At 49.2% G+C, this 19,953-nt stretch overlaps 1 protein-coding gene across 6 annotated transcripts in view; it reads right to left on the reverse strand.

The window, feature by feature from the left end:
- Positions 1 to 19,953, reverse strand: part of PGAP2 (post-GPI attachment to proteins 2) — a 54,369-nt gene extending 34,416 nt beyond the window's left edge. For 2 of the 6 annotated variants that reach the window (XR_003999535.1, XM_030555869.1), the window contains exons 1-4: positions 19,920 to 19,953; positions 14,343 to 14,517; positions 13,458 to 13,710; positions 5,420 to 5,526 (exon numbers count right to left, since the gene is read on the reverse strand). Coding sequence is in view for 5 of the 6 variants with exons in the window: in XM_030555869.1 (XP_030411729.1) it covers positions 5,420 to 5,526; positions 13,458 to 13,710; positions 14,343 to 14,507 (525 nt within the window). In the remaining variant the exon portion in view is untranslated. Of the gene's footprint in view, positions 1 to 5,419; positions 5,527 to 13,457; positions 13,711 to 14,342; positions 14,518 to 15,576; positions 16,148 to 18,672; positions 19,134 to 19,919 lie in introns of those variants that run through there. The other 4 variants (XM_030555898.1, XM_030555907.1, XM_030555885.1 and 1 more) reach the window with 3 other exon arrangements.

Genomic DNA, 19,953 nt, shown 5'->3' on the forward strand with positions numbered 1-19,953 from the left:
AATATGAATAAACAGTCTTATTCAAAAAGAATACAATTCAAAACATTCCAGCAACTACATACATGTAAATACAAAAGAAAACTATATAAACCTTACTGCCTTATTATATTTGTACTTACAACTTGGAAACAGAAGATTAGAAAGCAAGAGACAGAAATCCTCCCATAGCTGAGAGAGAGAGACAGGCACAAGACCAAGAACAAAGGACTCACACACAAACTTCCCTCCACCCAGATTTGAAAAAGTCTTGTTTCCTGATTGGTCCTCTGGTCAGGTGTTTCAGGTTACTTCTTTCCAGGTGAAAGAGACATTAACCCTTAGTTATCTGTTTATGACAAACATGTACTGGATAAATACACCATGCGCATGGCAGCTCCTGTCCCATGGGGCTGCGCTCCCCGCTCTAGGCATCACAGTCTCTGGGGTTGCCGTGCCACTCAGCTTTGGCCCGGCCCAGCCCCCCGACAAGTGCCACTCATTCATATTTAGCCCAGTTGGCCCTGCGTCATCATAATGGAGGGGTGGCTGGGCCAAACCTGAGTGGCACCAGGACCCAGTGCACCTTGTTGCAATGCCCAGAGCGTGCTGAGCCCTGCAGGACCAGAGCTGCAGGAGCCGCTGGTGTGTGTGTGTGTGTGGGGGGGGTCTGCAACACTCCCCAAGGCCTCCCACATGACCCTTTGACACACCCTGTAACCCAGTTTTAAGTCATGACCTAGGGGTTGAGAAACCCTGATCTAGTCCATCCCCCTGCGTTGAAGTGAGATTAAGTATCCCTAGACCATCCCTGACAGACGGTACCGTCGGCCAACCCCAACTGACGGGAGCTTTAGTCTTCACTAGTTGGAGCTTTGTTCTTTGAGCACTCGCTTGAAATGAGTCTGCTAAAACAGTCGTGTCATTTGGAAAACCTCACCCAATATTCAGGTGAGAATCTGACAGGAGTGTCACAGGGGAGGTGGCTCTTTCAGAGAGCTAGTTGGGCTTATTTCACCTGTGCTCAGCAAACCCATAGGGGTCTGCGAGTCCAAGATCTGCTGAAGCTGTGCCCAATGTCCTTATGGGGGCTTGCGTACCATGTGACAAGTGGCCCCTGAAGACCACGTGACTTGTCAACCCTCCATGGACCTTGAGGCACCATTTCCCATCTCAGTCAGAAGCTGGTTTCTAAGGCCTGGTCTACACTATGCGGTTAGGTTGATGTAAGCTGCCTTGCATTGACCTAGCTGTGGAAGTGTCTTCACTTAAGAACGTCATACTAGGTCAGACCAAGTCTATCTAGCCCAGTATCCTGTCTTCCGACAGTGGCCAATGCCAGGTGCTTCAGAGGGAATGAACAGAACAGGCAGTTATCGAGTGCTCCATCCCCTGTTGCCCATTCCCAGCTTCTAGCAAACAGAGGCTAGGGACACCATCCCTGCCCATCCTGGCTAATAGCCATTGATGGACCTGTCCTCCATGAACTTATCTAGTTCTTTTTTGAACCCTGTTATAGTCTTGGCCTTCACAACATCCTCTGGCAAGGAGTTCCACAGGTTGACTGTGCATTGTGTGAAGAAATACTTCCTTTTGTTTGTTTTAAACCTGCTGCCTATTAATTTCATTTGGTGACCCCTAGTTCTTGTGTCATGTGAAGTTGTAAATAACACTTCTTTATTCACTTTCTCCGCACCAGTCATGATTTTATAGATCTCTATCATACCCCCCTTAGCCGTCTTTTTCCACGCTGAAAAGTCCCAGTCTTATTAATCTCTCCCGCTGATGTAAGTGCCTCTCTACGCCGACTTAACAACCCCACATCCACCAAGCAGCACAGAGTCACGGTGTTTGTCAGTATAGACGCTGCATTGCTAACAGCGACTGTTACTGGCTTTCAGGAGCTGTCCCACAATGTCTCACACTGACAGTACAACCGATACAAGCGCAACTGGGGATGCGCATCATTGACACAAGGCGCCAAGCACGCAGACACACTAGCGATTTAGTAACTGCGGTGGCTGTGTGCTGACATACGTTAAGTTGATGTAATTTTGTAGTGTGGACATGGCCTAACCTTTCTCAATTTCATGGCTGGGTGAAAGGAGCCAGACTGACAGCCCTGGAGCCCGAAGGCTTCTACTTTGCAGCTGCAGAGCAAGCTTCTTCTGCAGTCAGCATGCCTTAACTGTGATCCGGAGGGAGGGGCTGAATTCCTGGGCATACCTCCAGGTCTTCTTGCCTCACAGCTAAGGCTGCCAATGACAGGGCAATCTGCGAGCAGCATTTATGGGATGGGATGTGACGTTATGAGTGTAATATATCTCACCGAAAGGTGACATAGTGCCAGAAAGAATTAACTCACAGACTGACCTGACCCATGGTCCAACTTTAAAGACTGGTTAGGAAGATATGTAAATGAACAGTGCTTTGAAATGCAAGCCTGCGTTGTTAGAGGTAGAAGGGTAGATGTTTGCTCAGGTCTTGTCATGTACGCAAACAAGTCTTGTCTATTGCTATAGCTTTGATTCAAAGATCAAAAAAGGAATATTAACACTTATGATGACACTTGAGTGAAATAGTATTATTGTCCACACGTCTCTTTGAAAGTCGTGATAAACTGCACAATGGACAAATTACACTATGCTAATTGCCAGGGTGTTTGACAGACAAAAGATTAAGCTTATTCTCTCAGGCCAAGAGGCTGCTGGAAAATATATAAAAACCCTGGGACATGGTAGCGAGGGGATCTGGTTCCCCATCGCCCCGGAGAGGGACGAGCCCCTCCGGATGCCAAAGTGGGCAGAGCCAGTGGAGCTTGCGCCCGCGCCCGAGAGGTCAGGGCACAGGACAGGACGTACAAAAGCCCAACCCCAGAGCTCACTAGAGGCCCGGTTGCCGGTGAAGCCAGAGGTTTGTGGCCTAGCTCACGGTGAGGAGACTCCTGCAGTCTGCGACCGACCCGAGGACTGACCGGGATCGAGCCGAGGCCTGATGTCGACCAGACCCCAGAGAAGCTGTTAAGCCTGCCTGTGGCAAGCTACCCAGAGGAGTTGCCAAGCCTACCGCTCGTCGGGTACCCAGAGGAGCCCGTGGTGCTTGATTCCTTGGAAGACTCCGTCCTGACGCAGGTACCTCTGGAGGGGGAGGTAGGAAGTAGCCCAGGGGAAGCCGACCCTAGTCTGGCTGCAGCACTACCAGAGCCCATGTCGGTATGTTGCGGCCAGGATCCCCATTGATGCAGCAGCAGGTCTTCTGCTGCCGCTAGGGTGCCGGGTTGGGACGCAGTGGAGTGGATGGGCCTGTGTCCCCCCTGCCACCCAACGTGTGGGTGGCTGTCTCCCCCTCTCCCCAGGTCCTTCGGAGCCAGGGCCTTGGCCTCCTGAATTCATCTGTTTGCACAGTCCCTGCATAAGGACCTGAGCCAAAGACTCTCTACTGCCCCGCCCTGGGCTAGGGCCTGGGTCTGCAGAATAGAGCTGTTTGTTGGTGTCTACCGTTGCCATGGCATGAAACTCCACGGCCAGGCTAGTTCCCCGAAATAACCTGATGGACGTAGCGAGGCGGTGTGATTCCTCGCCCCCCCGGAGAGGGCCAAACCCGGCTGAACCCTTCTGCAGACACCACCCTGTTTTATCTCAGATCTGCTTTCAAGAGGGGGAAATCTTAAGCCGCAAGAATTGAGATCCCCAGTCACTGACTGGAGTCAACCTGAATATGGACATTGGACTGTCACCCATGGACTATTTCTAAAAGGATTTTTGGCAACTACAAACTCACCTTTGCCATGTACCTGAACCTCAAGAATTAAATTCAAGTCTGTCTGTATATTGATCTTTTAACCAACACTCACTCTCTTCTTTTTTAATATATTTTAGTTTAGTTAATAAGAATTGGCTATAGCGTGTATTTTGGCTAAGATCTAAGTTATAATTGGACCTGGGTGTGTGGCTGATCCTTTGGGGTTGGAAGAACCTTTTCTTTTATATGATAAGATTTTCAGTAATAATCATCATATCTGACGTGGGTGTCTGGATGGTGGCCTGTAGGGTGACCAGACAGCAAGTATGAAAAATCGGAATGGGGGTGAGGGGTAATAGGCGCCTGTATAAGACAAAGCCCCAAATATCAGGACTGTCCTTATAAAATCGGGACATCTGGTCACCCTAGAGGCCTGAGGCGGGCATTTTAAGGGAACTGCGTTGTCTGGATTTCTGAGTAACCAGTGAGGTAACAGCAGGAGCTGTTCTGTGCTGACTTGAGGTTTGTTTGCCCCGTTCTGTTTGCAGTTCACCCTAATTGAGTGACTTCAGCTGGCTCCCACTGGCAGCATTGTCACAAGGGGCATCTTTCCAGTGGGCACCAGAGGGAGAAGGGAAACAGGAAGATGACAGGAGTTAGGGAGCACTGAGATCCATAAATACCTGGAAATGTACAAAGACTTAGCCTAAAAAATAAAGAGCCTAAAAGCTGGAGCCCACAGTCCAGTGAACATAGCTTCTCTAGTGCTCCAGAACCAGCGTTCGCCCTCCCACTACTCAAACAACCCAATGCAGGTTAAACTATCAGCAGACTGGAAACCAGCAGCCCTACTCTCTCCAGCGGAAGCAGGAGCCTGTCCAGTGCTTGGAGCAGTGGACTGAGAGTCGGGACTCCTGTGTTCGATTGCTGACTTGCTATATGACAGAGGAGTCACTTTACCAATCTGTGCCTAGTTTACCAGCCTAGGAAAATGGGACTAACCCCCTCTCAGCACCCTGAAAGGGAGGGGATTACAGGGGGACAGTAAATAGCTCGGAGATGTTGGAGGAAAGGCTTAGCTGTGCTAAGTATTACAGTGCGGCTAATACTGCCCTCTGCTGGTGTGTATTAATAATGTATTCTTTTCCCGTTTGCTTGCAAGACCAGATGTCTTCACCCTTCCACAAAACACGAGCACCCAGACCACAAGGCAACCAAGAAACCAGAATCCAGATTCCAATGCAGGCGCTCCACCAACCAAGTGTACCGGGTCAGGGAAAGCAGGGTCACAAACAAGGCCTTAACCAGCTACTTGGGGACTGGTCCTGCTTTCAGCAAGGGGTTGGACTAGAAGACCTCCTGAGGTCCCTTCCAACCCTGACATTCTATGATACTGGTTTTGGTTCCAGCTCTAACTCCAGCACATGTTTTAGTAGAAGCAAGTAGGAAATCAAAGCCTTCAGACCTGCCCTTGTGCAAATAAATGCTCAATTCGTTTTGGTTAACTGGCCCATCTCATGTTTTCCAGTCATCACCTTTCCCTTCAGTCTGTTTCACCCCCTAAAGTCGCACCGACGTCCTGCCCCGTCGTAGCACTTTCCTGCTCACGAGATACAGACATGAAGCCCTCCACCCCCAGCTGTGCACCCCCAGCCCACCCAAGAGAAGAGCAGTGACAGTAGAGAAGGGAAGGTTACTGTACCTCGGGACTTACTGTGTGTTTCTTAGTCATCCGCCACAGAATGCAAGTCAGGAACATGTGACCCAGGGCTGAGGTGATAAAGAGGATGAAGGAATTTTCGTGGATTGCTGCATCAACAAGACAACAGGTTTCCCGTTAATGCTGAGCATGGAAATAAGCCAAAGGGAGCTGCCTGAGGAATGCTGAGGAGGCAAGGAGAAGGCAGTGTGCATTACAAGGCCCCTGCCAGGAGGCTTGGAGGAGCTGGGTCAATACCGCCTAGTAGTGACCTGGGACCCAAAGCTCCGGGGCTCTATTCATGGTGCTGCCACTAACAAGCCAGGGAATCAGGGGCCAGTCATGTGACGTCACCCCATTGCCTTTTTGGGGAGTGCTCTCAGTGTGCACAGAGCAGGAAGGAGAGCACTCCCCAGGGCCTAGAATGTAGTTAGTGGCTACACAGGGGTGGGGCGTAATTGGAGCACAGGGGTCTGTGACAGCACAGCTGAGTGGCACCCATTCCTGTGCAAAGGAGGCGGGGCAGGGGGGTTTGAGAAGGACACTGCTTGGTGATGTAATTGTCCCCATCCATAAGCAGGGACAAAGTCACTCCCCTCCTTGCAGGGGGAATGGGAGGCCGTATTCTTTCACGTGCATAAAGCACATTCACAGCCTGTACTGGAAGGTGCCAGATGAGGCCAAAGGGTCATTACTGGATGACTGTCATGCATCTTTGCATTTAGCCTGACATGCTTTACAGACACGCAAGCCTGGAAAACAGATCAGTATCATTATCTCCATTCTACATATGGGGGAAACTGAGACACAGAGACGTTAGGTCACTTCCACAGTGAGTCAATGGCAGAACTAGGAAGAGAAGCCTGGACTCTGGGCTCCCAGCCCTTTGATCTAACCACCAGACAATGAGCCATTATTATTCTGGTTAACAATAGCGAGACTCTCTCTGGGTCACTGACTGCACATAGATTCCGAGTCAGGACAGAGACATAACCTTTGACCTCTTTAGAGGAACATTGCCAATCCGGGCAGAGGAACTAAAGGCGTTCTCACCCCCATTAGCAAAACCTGTGAGATACTGGGTGGGTCATTTTTAAATAAATGGTTCAAATTAAGAAAAAAATATCCCAACCCTTTCCCCACAAACTCATCCACCGAGCAGCATCCGCAGCCTTGCACTTACAAGCAACTCTACAATAACAAAATGAACATGAGTGTCTTATTTCAGGGTAAAAGAAGCCTGGCAGGGAGTGGTGATAAACAGCGACTTCATCATGAAAAATAACCTTGGCGATCCCTTGCCAGAGACAGTCAAATGAAGCCTGTTTCCCTTTCAGTAAAAACAAGGGAGTTGGTCAATGCTATGGTCGTCAGCCCATAACACTGGGGCTGGGAGAACTTGTATGAAGTTCAGCTTGTACCCCGAACATTGCTCACACATGCCAGTACACTCCCAGGACTTCCAGTCCAATACTCACAATGCACTCTGGGCCAAAGCTGCTGGGCAAGCCACAGAGGACGCAAGATTTTGGGGGGAGGGGGGAGGGGAATGTCTGGCCCAGGGTTCTGCAGCAGATGGAGACAGATTAGGCCCTCGAGGGAATCTTTCAATGTGGTGGGCGAGTCTGTTCGGAAAGTTGCTGGTGGCAAGTTCAGCCACACAGAAACCTCGAGGAAGCAAATACATCAATGCACTATGGGGCACCAGAAGCCATCTATGAGTCATTGAAGTTATAAGAACATAAGAATGGCCAGACTGGGTCAGACCAAAGGTCCATCCAGCCCAGTATCCTGCCCTCTGACAGTGGCAAATGCCAGTTGCCCCAGAGGGAGTGAATCTAACATGTAATGATCAAGTGATCTCTCTCCTGCCATCCATCTCCACCCTCTGACAAGCAGAGGCTAGGGACACCATTCCTTACCCATCCTGGCTAATAGCCATTAATGGACTTAACCTCCATGAATTTATCTAGTTCTCTTTTAAACCCTGTTATAGGCTTAGCCTTAACAACCTCCTCAGGCAAGGAGTTCCACAGGTTGACTAAACTCTTTGGAGCATTCGCCAGTCCCAGTGACCTGATGACCAGACACTGGATTGGGAAGTTGAGGAGGGTGTTCTAGGGAACAGCACAGTTGACGTCGAAGTGGCTAGTCAGTTCTGCTCCTGCTTGCCCCAGGATAACCACGCATTAGTGAAGATCGGGGAGGAGAACATTCAGATTCATTCTCACTCCTTTATACCTTCTTTCTCAACCACTTTTCCCCAAACTTGGCAAATCCCCTGTTCCCCATGTCAGGAACTCGCCAGCTTGGAAGGTCTAAATTTAAATAGCTTCCTTCCCGTCCTTGGAAGAGCCGCGCAGCGAACAGGGCTAGCGGGACAAACCCTGTATCCAGAGAGCAAGAGCTGCAGCAATGTGAGCTTCCTCTTCATCATCCAGGTAATGCGCATCACACCTGGCCTGGACAGGGCACCTGGAGGTTTGCGAGGGGCGTTCAGTTTCCAGGGCCCACTCAGGCCTTGGCCCTCAGCACAGGCTTCCAGCAATAGGGCCGAGTAATGCCTCCTTTTGGAGGTGGTTTGTTACCTGGGTCTTTGCCCACAATGCACTGTACCGAGATCCAACCAACCCATTTCAGATAGGCCACCTAACAGCCATCAGTCGCTGCCACCTGGGGGTAGGTTCAGACTTAGGGATGACATAAATAGGCTCATTGCAACATTTCAGCAGTTGGTTGGCAAATGCCAACTAGTTACCCTTTATGCTGAACAATCTATCCCAATTCATATTTAGCTCACATGCTCCGATTTCCTTCCCCCGACCTGGAAAAGAGCTCTGTGTAGCTCAAAAGCTTGTATCTTCCACCAACAGAACATTAGAAAGGCCACACTGGGTGAGACCAAAGGTCCATCTAGCCTAGTATCCTGTCTTCCGACAGTGGCCAATGCCAGGTGCCCCAGAGGGAATGAACAGAACAGGGAATCATCAAGTGATCCATCCTCTGTCATCCATTCCCAGCTTCTGGCAAACAGAGGTTAGGGACACCATCCCTACCCATACTGGATAACAGCTGTCAATGGAACTATCCTCCATGAACAGATCTAGTTCTTTTTTGAACCCTGTTATAGTCTTGGCCTGCACAGCATCCTCCAGCAAAGAGTTCACAGGTAGACTGTGTGTTATGTGTAGTTGGTACAGTAAACGCTATTACCTCAACTACTTTATCTTTTTTGTATCCTGGGACTAACCTAGCTACAACACTGCAAACAAATACTCTGATGCGACAGACGGTGATTTCCTGCAATATCCTGGACAAATCATAGCAAATTAAGTTGAAATATCTTAGGAGTTCATCATATTAAAAATGGGGAAATGTTTATGTCTTATTGTGAGATTGTGTGTAACATCTCTCGGGAGGAGACCTGACTAATGTAAACTCTGAGAAGCGTTATGAGCTTCGAAGGACTAATTGAAAATGACGTGAAGTTTGAAAGTTATGTGGGTTTCCCAGGAACTCTCTAGCAGGAGGTGTTTGCAAACGTATTCTCTCTGGTTCCGCAGGAATGCAGCCTTCTGAAGCTGCACCTGTTCCATGAGGACACATCAAAGACCCAAAAGGTAAGCAGAAGTGACTCAGATTCCCAGGGGGTGCTTGTTCGGAGCTAATAGCTGTAAAGAAATTGTGAGCACGGAAAACCATCTTGATGCTTTGAAGGACGACCACCTGCCAGAGCCCTTGCTAGAGCTGGGGTGATCTCTGGAGATCTTATTAGCAAGCGGTCTGCCTCGCTGGGGAATTCACAGCGTAGGCAGGAGCTGTGCAGCCTGGAAATGCCCTGGTCAGGAGGGAGAGAGACGCATCACCAGAGGGGTGATGGCTGGGGAGCTGGAAGCCTGAGAGGGGATGCCCGTGCTGGATCACAGGTGAACCATGTCAGCTGGCATTAAAAATGCCAAGTGCCTAGAATGGACGTGTCAGTGAGGGGGTGAACAGGGGTGCCAGGCTAGCGCAGCAAGGGACAAGGCCCTGTAACTAGCACCAACCCAGCAACGAGTGCGTGAGCAGAACCAGAGCACCCTGCATATTGGCAGAGGGCACGTGCGGAAAGACAAGCAACAAGCTGAGAGACACTGAGAGCTTAAAAGGTGCTACATCTCCCCCCCCCCGAGATGTTTTTCCTGCACACCGACAGGGTGGCATAGCAGGACGCCATCTTTCACACACCCACTCGACGCCAAGTCTGGGCACTGGTTGCCCTGTTCTACCACTTGTACTGGCTGGGAAATCCTGGCCCCACTGGAAATCAATATGAAACGACCCATTGAGTTCAGTGGGGTGCGGGTTGCCTCCCTGACGTGTAATCATCACTGTTTTCCTCCTCGCTACACAGGATGTCTACGACCAAGTGCCAACTGGCCACTGATCCTTCCTGGCAATATCACCAGTCCCCAGCAAACTGAGGCTGGGACCTCCTCACCACCAAGTCAAAGCACCAGAGACAGCTCCACCCGGATCTGACTCCCAGCAAGTCAGCTGCTCTCTGCCTCCCTGGCCCTGCTGCTGAGCCTTAGAGTCCAGGTTGCTGAGGGTCGCTGCAACATCCAGGGCTTCTACTCAGAAAGTTGCATGTACAGAAATGGTACCTTCTTCCCATATGCACTCAGTGAAACCCACTCTCTGTCCTCCTGCTTCCACTGCCATGCACAGGCAGCTATGCCACAGTATGTCCCATTCCAGTCTGGGTCACTCACCACCACGACTGCCTTCCAACAGCCGGCCACCTACATCTGTTTGACCCAGTTGAAAGCAATGGGCCATTTTCATTGGTGGAACTCCAGTGAAATCACCAGGGATGAACTGGGCCCACTGGGTTATCACAAGCGCAACTGAGGCCTGAATTTGACATGCAAAATCTTTATGACTGGGGCGAACATGCAAGTCAGAAAGAACTCAGCTTATCTCTCCAATCCCAGGCTGGCAGCTAGAAAACTGACACAAACAAATGGTAGACACATAAATGCCCATCGTGCCTTCCTTACAGGGCTGTCATTCAGACTAGAACTGCACTAGTCTGTCTCTACACCTGTAAATTAAACCACGCTAATCAAACCGAATTACTCAAGAGCGAACATTTTTACTCAGTTGCAAACAGATGGGAGAAGCGCATCTCCTAGCCCAGCATGCAAAGATATCCCCCACAACACACACACACACACAAAATGGCGACACAGTTTGCTTTAATTTAAAATCAAGAACTTCACCTTCCATAAGAAGAGCCATACTGGGTCAGACCAAAGGTCCATCTAGCCCAGTGTCCTGTCTACCGACAGTGGCCAACGCAAGGTGCCCCAGAGGGAATGAACAGAACAGGGAATCATCAAGTGATCCATTCTCTGCCGTCCACTCCCAGCTTCTGGCAAACAGAGGCTCGGGACACCATCCCTGCCCATCCTGGCTAATAGCCACTGATGGACCTGTCCTCCATGAGCTTCTCTAGTTCTTTTTTGAATTCTGTTAGTCTCGGCCTTCACAACATCCTCTGGCAAAGAGTTCCGCAGATTGACTGTGCATTGTGTGAAAAAATACTTCCTTTTGTTTGTTTTAAGCCTGCTACCTATTAATTTCATTTGGTGACCCCCTAGTTCTTGTGCTACGAGAAGGAGTAAATAACACTTCCTTATTTACTTTCTCTACCCCAGTCATGATTTTATAGACTTCAATCATATCCCCCTTTACTCGGATTTTTCAGCTTGGAAAAAAGACAGGTCTTATTAACCTCTCCTCATACAGATGCTCTTCCATACGTCTAATCATTTTTTTTGCCCTTTTCTAAACCTTTTCCAATTCCAATATATCTTTTTTGAGATGGGGCGACCACATCTGCACACAGTATTCAAGATGTGGATGTACGATGGATTTCTATAGAGGCAATATGACATTTTCTGTCTTACTATCTATCCCTTTCTTAATGACTCCCAACATTCTGTTTACTTTTTTGACTGCCGCAGTACATTGAGTGGATGTTTTCAGAGAACTATCCACAATGACTCCAAGATCTCTTTCTTGAGTGCTAACAGCTAATTTAGATCCCATCAGTTTATTTGTATAGTTGGGATTATGTTTTCCAATGTGCATTACTTTGCATTTATCAGAACTTAATTTCATCTGCCATTTTGTTGCCCAGTCACCCAGTTTTGAGAGATCCTTCTGTAGCTCTTCGCAGTCTGCCCTGTACTTAACTATCTTGAGTAGTTTTGTATCATCTGCAAATTTTGGCATCTCACTGTTTACCCCTTTTCCCAGATCATTTATGAATATGTTGAACAGGACTGGGCCGAGTACAGACTCCTGGTGGACACCACTAGTTACCTCTCCATTCTGAAAACTTACCATTTATTCCTACCCTTTGTTTCCTGTCTTTTAACCAGTTACCAATCCATGAGGGGACCTTCCTTGAGAAGAAACACAGGAAATTATTGGAGATAAAGTAATAAGCAACTAAAGGAGAAGTTGGAATGCAAGGCAGACTCAGCCCAAACAGTAGTGTTTCTTATTGCAATGGGGTAAAACAGCAGAAAGGGACACAGTCTGAGTGCCTGACTTTGAGCGAAGAAGTCTTAAATTCCAATCCCAGCTCTAACACTGACTTCCTCTGTGATCTTGGCTATGTCGTGTCTCTACTATGAGGATGAATTAGTTAACGCTTGCTACGTACAAGTCTCAGGTACTTTTATTAATACAGGGACCATGGATTTTAATGGAATGTGGGCATTTGCAGAATGGAGAGGGGTAACTAGTGGTGTTCCCCAAGGGTCAGTCCTAGGACCAATCCTATTCAATTTATTCATAAATGATCTGGAGAAAGGGATAATAGTGAGATGGCAAAGTTTGCAGATGATACTAAACTACTCAAGATATTTAAGACCAAAGCAGATTGTGAAAAACTTCAAAAAGATCTCATAAAACTAAGTGATTGGGCAACAAAATGGCAAATGAAATTTAATGTGGATAAATGTAAAGTGATGCACATTGGAAAAAATAACCCCAACTATACATACAATATGATGGGGGCTAATTTAGCTACAACGAGTCAGGAAAAAGATCTTGGAGTCATCGTGGATAGTTCTCTGAAGATGTCCATGCAGTGCGCAGAGGCGGTCAACAAAGCGAACAGGATGTTAGGAATCATTAAAAAGGACATAGAGAATAAGACTGAGAATATCTTATTGCCCTTATATAAATCCACGGTAGGCCCACATCTCGAATATTGTGTACAGATGTGGTCTCCTCACCTCAAAAAAGATATTCTAGCACTAGAAAAGGTTCAGAAAAGGGCAACTAAAATGATTAAGGGTTTGGAGAGGGTCCCATACGAGGAAAGATTAAAGAGGCTAGGCCTCTTCAGCTTGAAAAAGAGGAGACTAAGGGGGGATATGATAGAGGTATATAAAATCATGAGTGATTTAGAGAAAGTGGATAAGGAAAAATTATTTATTTATTCCCATAATACAAGAACTAGGGGTCACCAAATGAAATTAATAGGTAGCAGGTTTAAAACAAATAAAAGGAAGTTCTTCCTCACACAGCGCACAGTCAACTTGTGGTACTCCTTACCTGAGGAGGTTGTGAAGGCTGGGACTATAACAATGTTTAAAAGTGAACTGGATCAATTCATGCTGGCTAAGTCCATAAATGGCTATTAACCAGGATGGGTAAGGAACGGTGTCCCTAGCCTCCGTTTGTCAGAGGGTGGCAATGGATGGCAGGAGAGAGATCACTTGATCATTACCTGTTAGCTTCACTCCCTCTGGGGCACCTGGCATTGGCCACTGTTGGTAGACAGATACTGGGCTAGATGGACCTTTGGTCTGACCCGGTACGGCTGTTCTTATGTTCATTGATTTTTCTCCTGAACCGATGATCCCAAAAATAAGCACTAAAAAAACCCCAACACCCCTGTAATTAAGTGACTCATGACTGTGCAGAACCCCCGTTGTTATGACCCAGAGAATCAGCACAGCATGCTGTAGAAACCTACCATAGTTTTCCGAGGAAGACACGTACGTCAGCAAAAGGAGGGCGACGTTTTCGAGGACATTGAGGGCGAAGTTAATGCGGCAGAGCTGCAGGTAGCGAGGGTGCGTGCAGTGACAGCTGTGGTAATGGTTCCAGTATGCGATGGCCACCAGGAAGCGGGGCGCGGAGTGGAGGCCAATGCAGAGACGCCACACGTAGCGCTGAGGGGTCTCGCCGCCAATCGCGGCGCTGATGGAGGGGAGGTAATTGGGGACCTGGGAGGAAAAAGGAGAGCTTGTTGACGAGGCATTGGGATTTTGTATTAGAATAGGTCACGTTTATAGCTCTCTAAGATGTCAGAGTGCTTAACAAGAACAAGTTCTATCTAGGGCTAGCACTAGTAAGTGGGGGGCCCGATTCGAATAGTTTCGATGGGGCCTCGGCAGGGATGACTCACCTGGCGGCGCTCTGGGTTTCTGCTCTGGGTCTTCCGCACTGAAGACCTGGAGCGAGTGAAGGACCCGCTGCTGAAATGCAGTCGAAGACCTGGAGCGCCACCGGGTGAGTAAAAATTAAAAAGGTGCATAAGTTAGGCACTTTTCTTTAGGGCGTGGGGCCCGATTCAGGGGAATTGGGGGAATCTGCCTAAAGCCGGCCCTGGTTCTATCCCTAGCTCCCAGATCAGGAAATTGAGGCACAGAGAAGGAGAGTAACTTGCTCAAGTTCATACAGCACCTATTGAGTTCCAGGGAAGCCAGGAATAAAACACAGGGCTCCTGATGCCCAGGTCTCCTACTCTACTCACTAGACAACACTGCCGTTCTTTGAGAAATCATGTCTTTAACAGATTTTGCTCTCAGGGTCTAGTGTGCCCCTTTAAGTTCTCTACCAAGCTACAGGCACATACACCGCAGTGAGTAGCTGTCGTTTCCTGGAAGTGGAACAGCAGAGACCAGATCACACAGAAAAGGAATCCAAACAGTGGGCAACACACGGTCCCGACAGCCAGGGTGGTAAAGCGGAGCCGGAAGAGGATCCCATCTCGATCCAGAGGCAATGGCACCTCAAACATGTTGCTGGACCTGAAAGCAAGAAGCAACTATTTGAACAATGTCCCTTCGACTACGACAACATTCATCTCCAAGAGCACTTCAGCGGGTAAAATGCATACAACTGTAATAGGTTGTTAGCCAATACATATAGGTTACATACTGTGACCCTGAGCCAGAAAAGGTTAAGCAACCAGCTGGCTAAAGTGACCCAGATCAACTTTTAAGAACATATTAGAGAGCAATGAAATGGTAAAAAGGGCCATTTTTTGTAGATAATTATCAAAGCCATGTAAGTGGACTAAATCCTTAGAAATGCAAACCGATATTGTCAGAGAATTAGAAGTAAATACTAATTGTCTTTGTCAGAGTTAAACTGTTAGGAGTTTAACAACATGATCTAATTAGCATGTAGAAGCTAAATACCAGTTCCTGTCTGCAATATTTTGTTACTATACTCTATTGACACAGAGATCAAAAGGGAATATTAGCAATTAGATGAAACGTGGTGTAATATCATTGTCTTTATTTCTCTTTGAAGTTTGTAGCAAACTACCTGTGAACCTCTGAATGGTCAATTGCTTTATGCTAATCAATGCAACTAATTTCCTGTGTATACATAGGAAATGACTTCAAAGCAACAATGTATATTACCTATTCTTCATCCAAGGAAGGTCTGCTGTATTATCTGCTGTCAAGAGGCTATCGTAACTTGCCAGAGATCGATAAAAGAACTCTAGGATCCTGTCATCTCACATCTGCTTTAACTTTGTCAGGGGAAGTTCAAGCTGCAAGATTGAGGTCTTCAGGTACCCTGGCCTGTCCCTGCAAATTCTTACGGAAGGATCTGAACTAATTCTATACACGGACTGCCTATTGGACTATAGACAATGGAATTAATTCTGGAAGAACTTTCTACAAAGGCAGTTCAGCATCTCTACTATGAAACTGACCTAAGAACGTTACTCATATCTGTGTGTATAATAATCTTTAACCACAATAACTCTCTTTTCTTTTTTAATAAATCTAAGTTTAGTTAATAAGAATTGGTTGTAAGTATGTATTTGGATAAGATCTGAATTATTCACTGACCTGCTGAGTAATGGGTCCGAACTCTTGGGATTGGTAGATCTTTATATATGGTGAAAACAATTTTAAGTAATCCTCACTACATTTGACTTGGTTGTCTGGGTTGGAGTCCAGGGCTGAATTGCTTAAGGGAAACTGTATTTTTGGGCTTCTTGATAACCAGTAAGATAATATAGAAGCTGTTTTGTTACTGTCTGGGTAAATCTAATTATAGGAAGGACCACCACTTTTGGGGAATGCCTGCCTCATTCTTTGCAGTTTGCCCTGATTAAGCACTCTCGGTAGGCCTCTCCAGGCATTATGGTCACATATACACATACTTCCCCCACCCCTCCATATTAATAGGTATTATATGCATGGTATTAATCTAATATGTATATGTTGAGTAATCATGCTAAATTGTACTATGCCTGTTCTTGCTCGCACATGCTAAGGCATATATCTCAGAATGCCCCAGGACAAATATAGCGTGGCGCTGGGCTTCGACAAATACAAAAACTGCCAAAAGCTAGATGTACAGGTGTTATGAACCAAGGGAGCAACATGGTGCAAGGAAATAACGTAAGAAGTGTGCCTGCTTTGCATTAGGGCACGTCTTCATGCCCCTTTCTGTTTGGAATTTAATATTCAAAACGAAAGAGGGGCAAGTACAGGGAGGCACCAGAGATGAAGTTGGCTAATTAAATGTGAAGTGACGTGAACAGTGCTGTGACTTGTAAACAGCCATGCTATCAAAGATGGCTAGTTTCAGGGAGCCTTTGGGAAGCACATCATCTGTATAAGGCAAACTGACCATGCTGTGAGAATTTGCTTCCTGGGAAGGACTGGTGTGGTATTAACTCTTTCTTTCTTATACTGTGCTGCTTTGTCTTTAGACCATGAATCTGGCTGAGCTTGGTTATTTGTTCTCTCAAATAGTCTCAGTGTTGAACTGCAAGTATAGTCAATTAGCCGACTATACTGGCAGTCAATAAGGTATAAGTGATGCTACAACCGAGGGATTCTGGCAGCTCAAATCAGCTCAGACTGGGCAGGTGGGCAAAGTCGCACAGGGGTCAGTGCAAGAGCCATCCACCCTTGGAATCCTGCGTTCGAATCCTGCATATATCCAGGGCTGGTCCTTAAATACAAACAATATGAACAGCTGCTTGGATCTCCATACTCAGACTCAGCTAATCATAGTTTAAGGGTCCTCTATGGCAGCTGGGGTGAGAAGGCTACACCTAGATTGATTCAGGTACTAGTTCCCCCTTTTATGGCCAGCACCAGGAAGGGATTGCAAATGGGTCATGCAAGCCTATGGCCTAAACCAGGGGTTGGCAACCTCTGGCACGCGGCTCACCAGGAGGCCAGTTTGTTTACCTGCTGCGTCGGCAGGTTCAGCCGACTGTGGCTCCCACTGGCTGTGGTTTGCCGGCCCAGTCCAACGGGGGTGGTGGGAAGCTGTGGCCAGCACATCCCTCGCCCGCGCTGCTCCCTGCCGCCTCCATTGGCCTGGGATGGCGAACCGCGGCCAGTGGGAGCCACGATCGGCTGAACCTGCCAATGCGGCAGGTAAACAAATTGGCCCGGCCAACTAGGGTGCTTACCCTAGCAAGCTGCGTGCCAGAGGTTGCCGACCCCTGGCCTAAACCCAAGTGCTGTACACCCATCATTCCCACTGAAGACAATGGGAGTTACAAATGCTCAGCTGCTCTCTGGATCGGGTCCTGAGAGTGCTGAGTAGGGGCCCTGAAAATAGTAAGGCTGTCCCTACCTCACACCTTCTACAACCAAGACAAACCCACCATGAAGTCAATTACCACACAGGGTGCAAGTCAAGGTAGGATTTAACAGCTGGTATCTGAACTGCGCTTTTTCCCTGATAGTGTTTGCTTTAGGTCATAAGCTCCTGAGGTCAGGGACAGCATCTCCTTATTCATCTGCATTAAGCACAGGACTGTGGCTCTACTAACTAAACATTGTTATTTATTTGTGCGATAATCGGATGGGAGTGGGATCTGCATTCTAAGAATTACACTTCTATAGATCAGCCTTCATCACGGCAGAGGCAATAGGATTACAGCATCAAAAATGATGGGGCAATGGTCAGTCTGGGCCACTAAGGCAGGGGTTGGCAAACTATGGCCCGGGGGCTGCATCCAGCCCTCCAGACATTTTAATCCAGCCCTCGAGCTCCTGTCAGGGAGCGGAGTCTGAGGCTTCCCCTGCTCTGCATGGCTTCTGGTAGCAGCGGCATGTCCCCCCTCCAGCTCCTACCCGTAAGAGCAGCCAGGGGGCTCTGCACACTGCTCCCGCAGCTCCCATTGGCCAGGAACTGCCGCCAATGGGACCTACAAGGGCTGTACCTGCGCACAGGGCAGTGTGCAGAGTTGCCTGGCCATGCCTCCATGTAGGAGTCGGAGAGGGGACATGCTGCTGCTTCTGGGAGCTGCTTGAGGTAAGCACCAACTGGAGCCTGCACCCCGACCCCCCTCCCCAGCCCGATCCCCCTCCTGCCCTCTGAACCTCTCAGTTCCATCCTGGGGCACCCTCCTGCACCCCCAACCCAACCCCAGAGACCTCACCCCCCCCCCCACCGCACCGCAATGCCCAATTTCATGAGCATTCTTGGCCAGCCACACAATTTCCATATCCAGATGTGGCCTTGGGCCAAAAAGTTTGCCCACCCCTACACTAAGGCCTTGCCTACTGCCTGTTTGCCTAAGCCATGCCTCTCCGGTTACACTGCTATTCATACCCGTGCTAGCTGGGCATGCAGTGTCTGTACTCTACACACGCCATCCTACGTGTAGACCTACCCTTGGAGGGAAGCAACTTGACCATAACAATACAGTCACAGAAGAGAAACTAATCTAGTCTATTCTAGTCTCCCCAGAAAATACCGAATTGTTTTCCTTTGTCTATTCTATCCATAGCTTTGTCCAGCATGGAAATTTCCATACTGATGAAAGCCACTAAACCTGCAGGTGAGGGAAAGTGTCTTTAAACACGGAGCAGCCCTTTCCTACTCAGGCAGGGAGGCCGAAGGTGACACAGGCATCCTGGCCTGTAACCAATATACAGGCAACTGGTCCCTGTGCACACAGCCACACAGACCTAAGCCACTGGGATGGTCACCTCCTTTGGCAGATCCTTCTTGTTAAAGACCAGGGTAGCCGGCAGTCCGCATTTTAAGCAAACATCCCCTGTTACTAGGAAGGAAGGAAGAATACGCATGAACACCCCTCTGTGGAAGCACCTTCCTCTGAGCTCCTGGGGTGTGGGACTGGCCGCCAGAGCTGGGAGAGACACAGCCTTTGCCTGGGCAAATATGCCCTCGGGTTTCGATGTGCTGGGGGCCTAGCTCCAAGACTCAGCCACACACCCACTGAGTTGTGCCAGAAGTTTGATCAGAACCACAAACACCCACCCTGCCTAAAGCAGCTTTTGGGAGGAAGGTGGGGTCCCCAACCCCCAGCCTGTGCTCTCCTATAAGGTGCCCCCAAAGCTGCTGCCCAAGATTTCCCTCCTCAGCCAGCCTGGGGCATGGAAAAACTGAAACCCAGGTGATCCTCCTTCTAAGACACCAGCTCCTCCCTCCAACCCTACCCCTACTCCAACCCCTCCCCACTGCCTGCCCCACAACCTCTCCCCCAGCTCCTGTACACCCAGGTCCTGCCCCCTCATGCCTGTCTCATAACCCCTCTCCCTCCCCACTGCCTGCCCCACAACTCCTCCCCCAGCTCCTGTACACCCAGGTCCTGCCCCCCCATGCCTGTCCCATAACCCCTCTCCCTCCCCACTGCCTGCCCCACAACTCCTCCCCCAGCTCCTGCCCCCAACCTCTTCCTCAGCTCCCCCTCCACGCCCCAACCCTTATCTCTCAACCTCTCCCCCAGATCCAACGCCGCCCCCCCGGCTCCTATCCCTCAACTCCTCCCTTGGCTCCTGCCCCACCTCCTGCCCCCAACCTCTTCCCCAGGTCCCCTTCAATACTCTATGCCCCAACCCTTGTCCCTCAAGCCCTCCCCCGGCTCCTGTACCCCCAGGTCCTGCCCCCCAATGCCTGTCCCATAACCCCTCCCACTGCCTGCCCCAACTCCTGCCCCACAACCCCTCCCTCGCCTCCCCGGATCCGCCCCCGGGAGCTCCCCTCCTTCCCCCGCGCCCAAGGGTGCAGCGGCCTCTCGCAGGCTGAGCCCCGGCCGGTTCAGCTCTCGCAGAGCCCAGGCCAGGCCCCGCCGCCCAGAGCCGGCTCCCTCCGTCCCTGCGGCCGCCGCGGCTCCCGCCCGGTCCCCCCGCTAGCCCGGGCGGCGCGGCCTCATTCCCCGGCCCCCCGCGGGCTGCGCCGAGCCTCGGCTCACCTGTTCCCCCTTCCGCCCGTCTCCGGCCGGCTGC

The sequence above is a fragment of the Gopherus evgoodei genome, chromosome 1, assembly GCF_007399415.2.
Source record: "Gopherus evgoodei ecotype Sinaloan lineage chromosome 1, rGopEvg1_v1.p, whole genome shotgun sequence".
Classification (NCBI taxonomy): domain Eukaryota; kingdom Metazoa; phylum Chordata; order Testudines; family Testudinidae; genus Gopherus; species Gopherus evgoodei.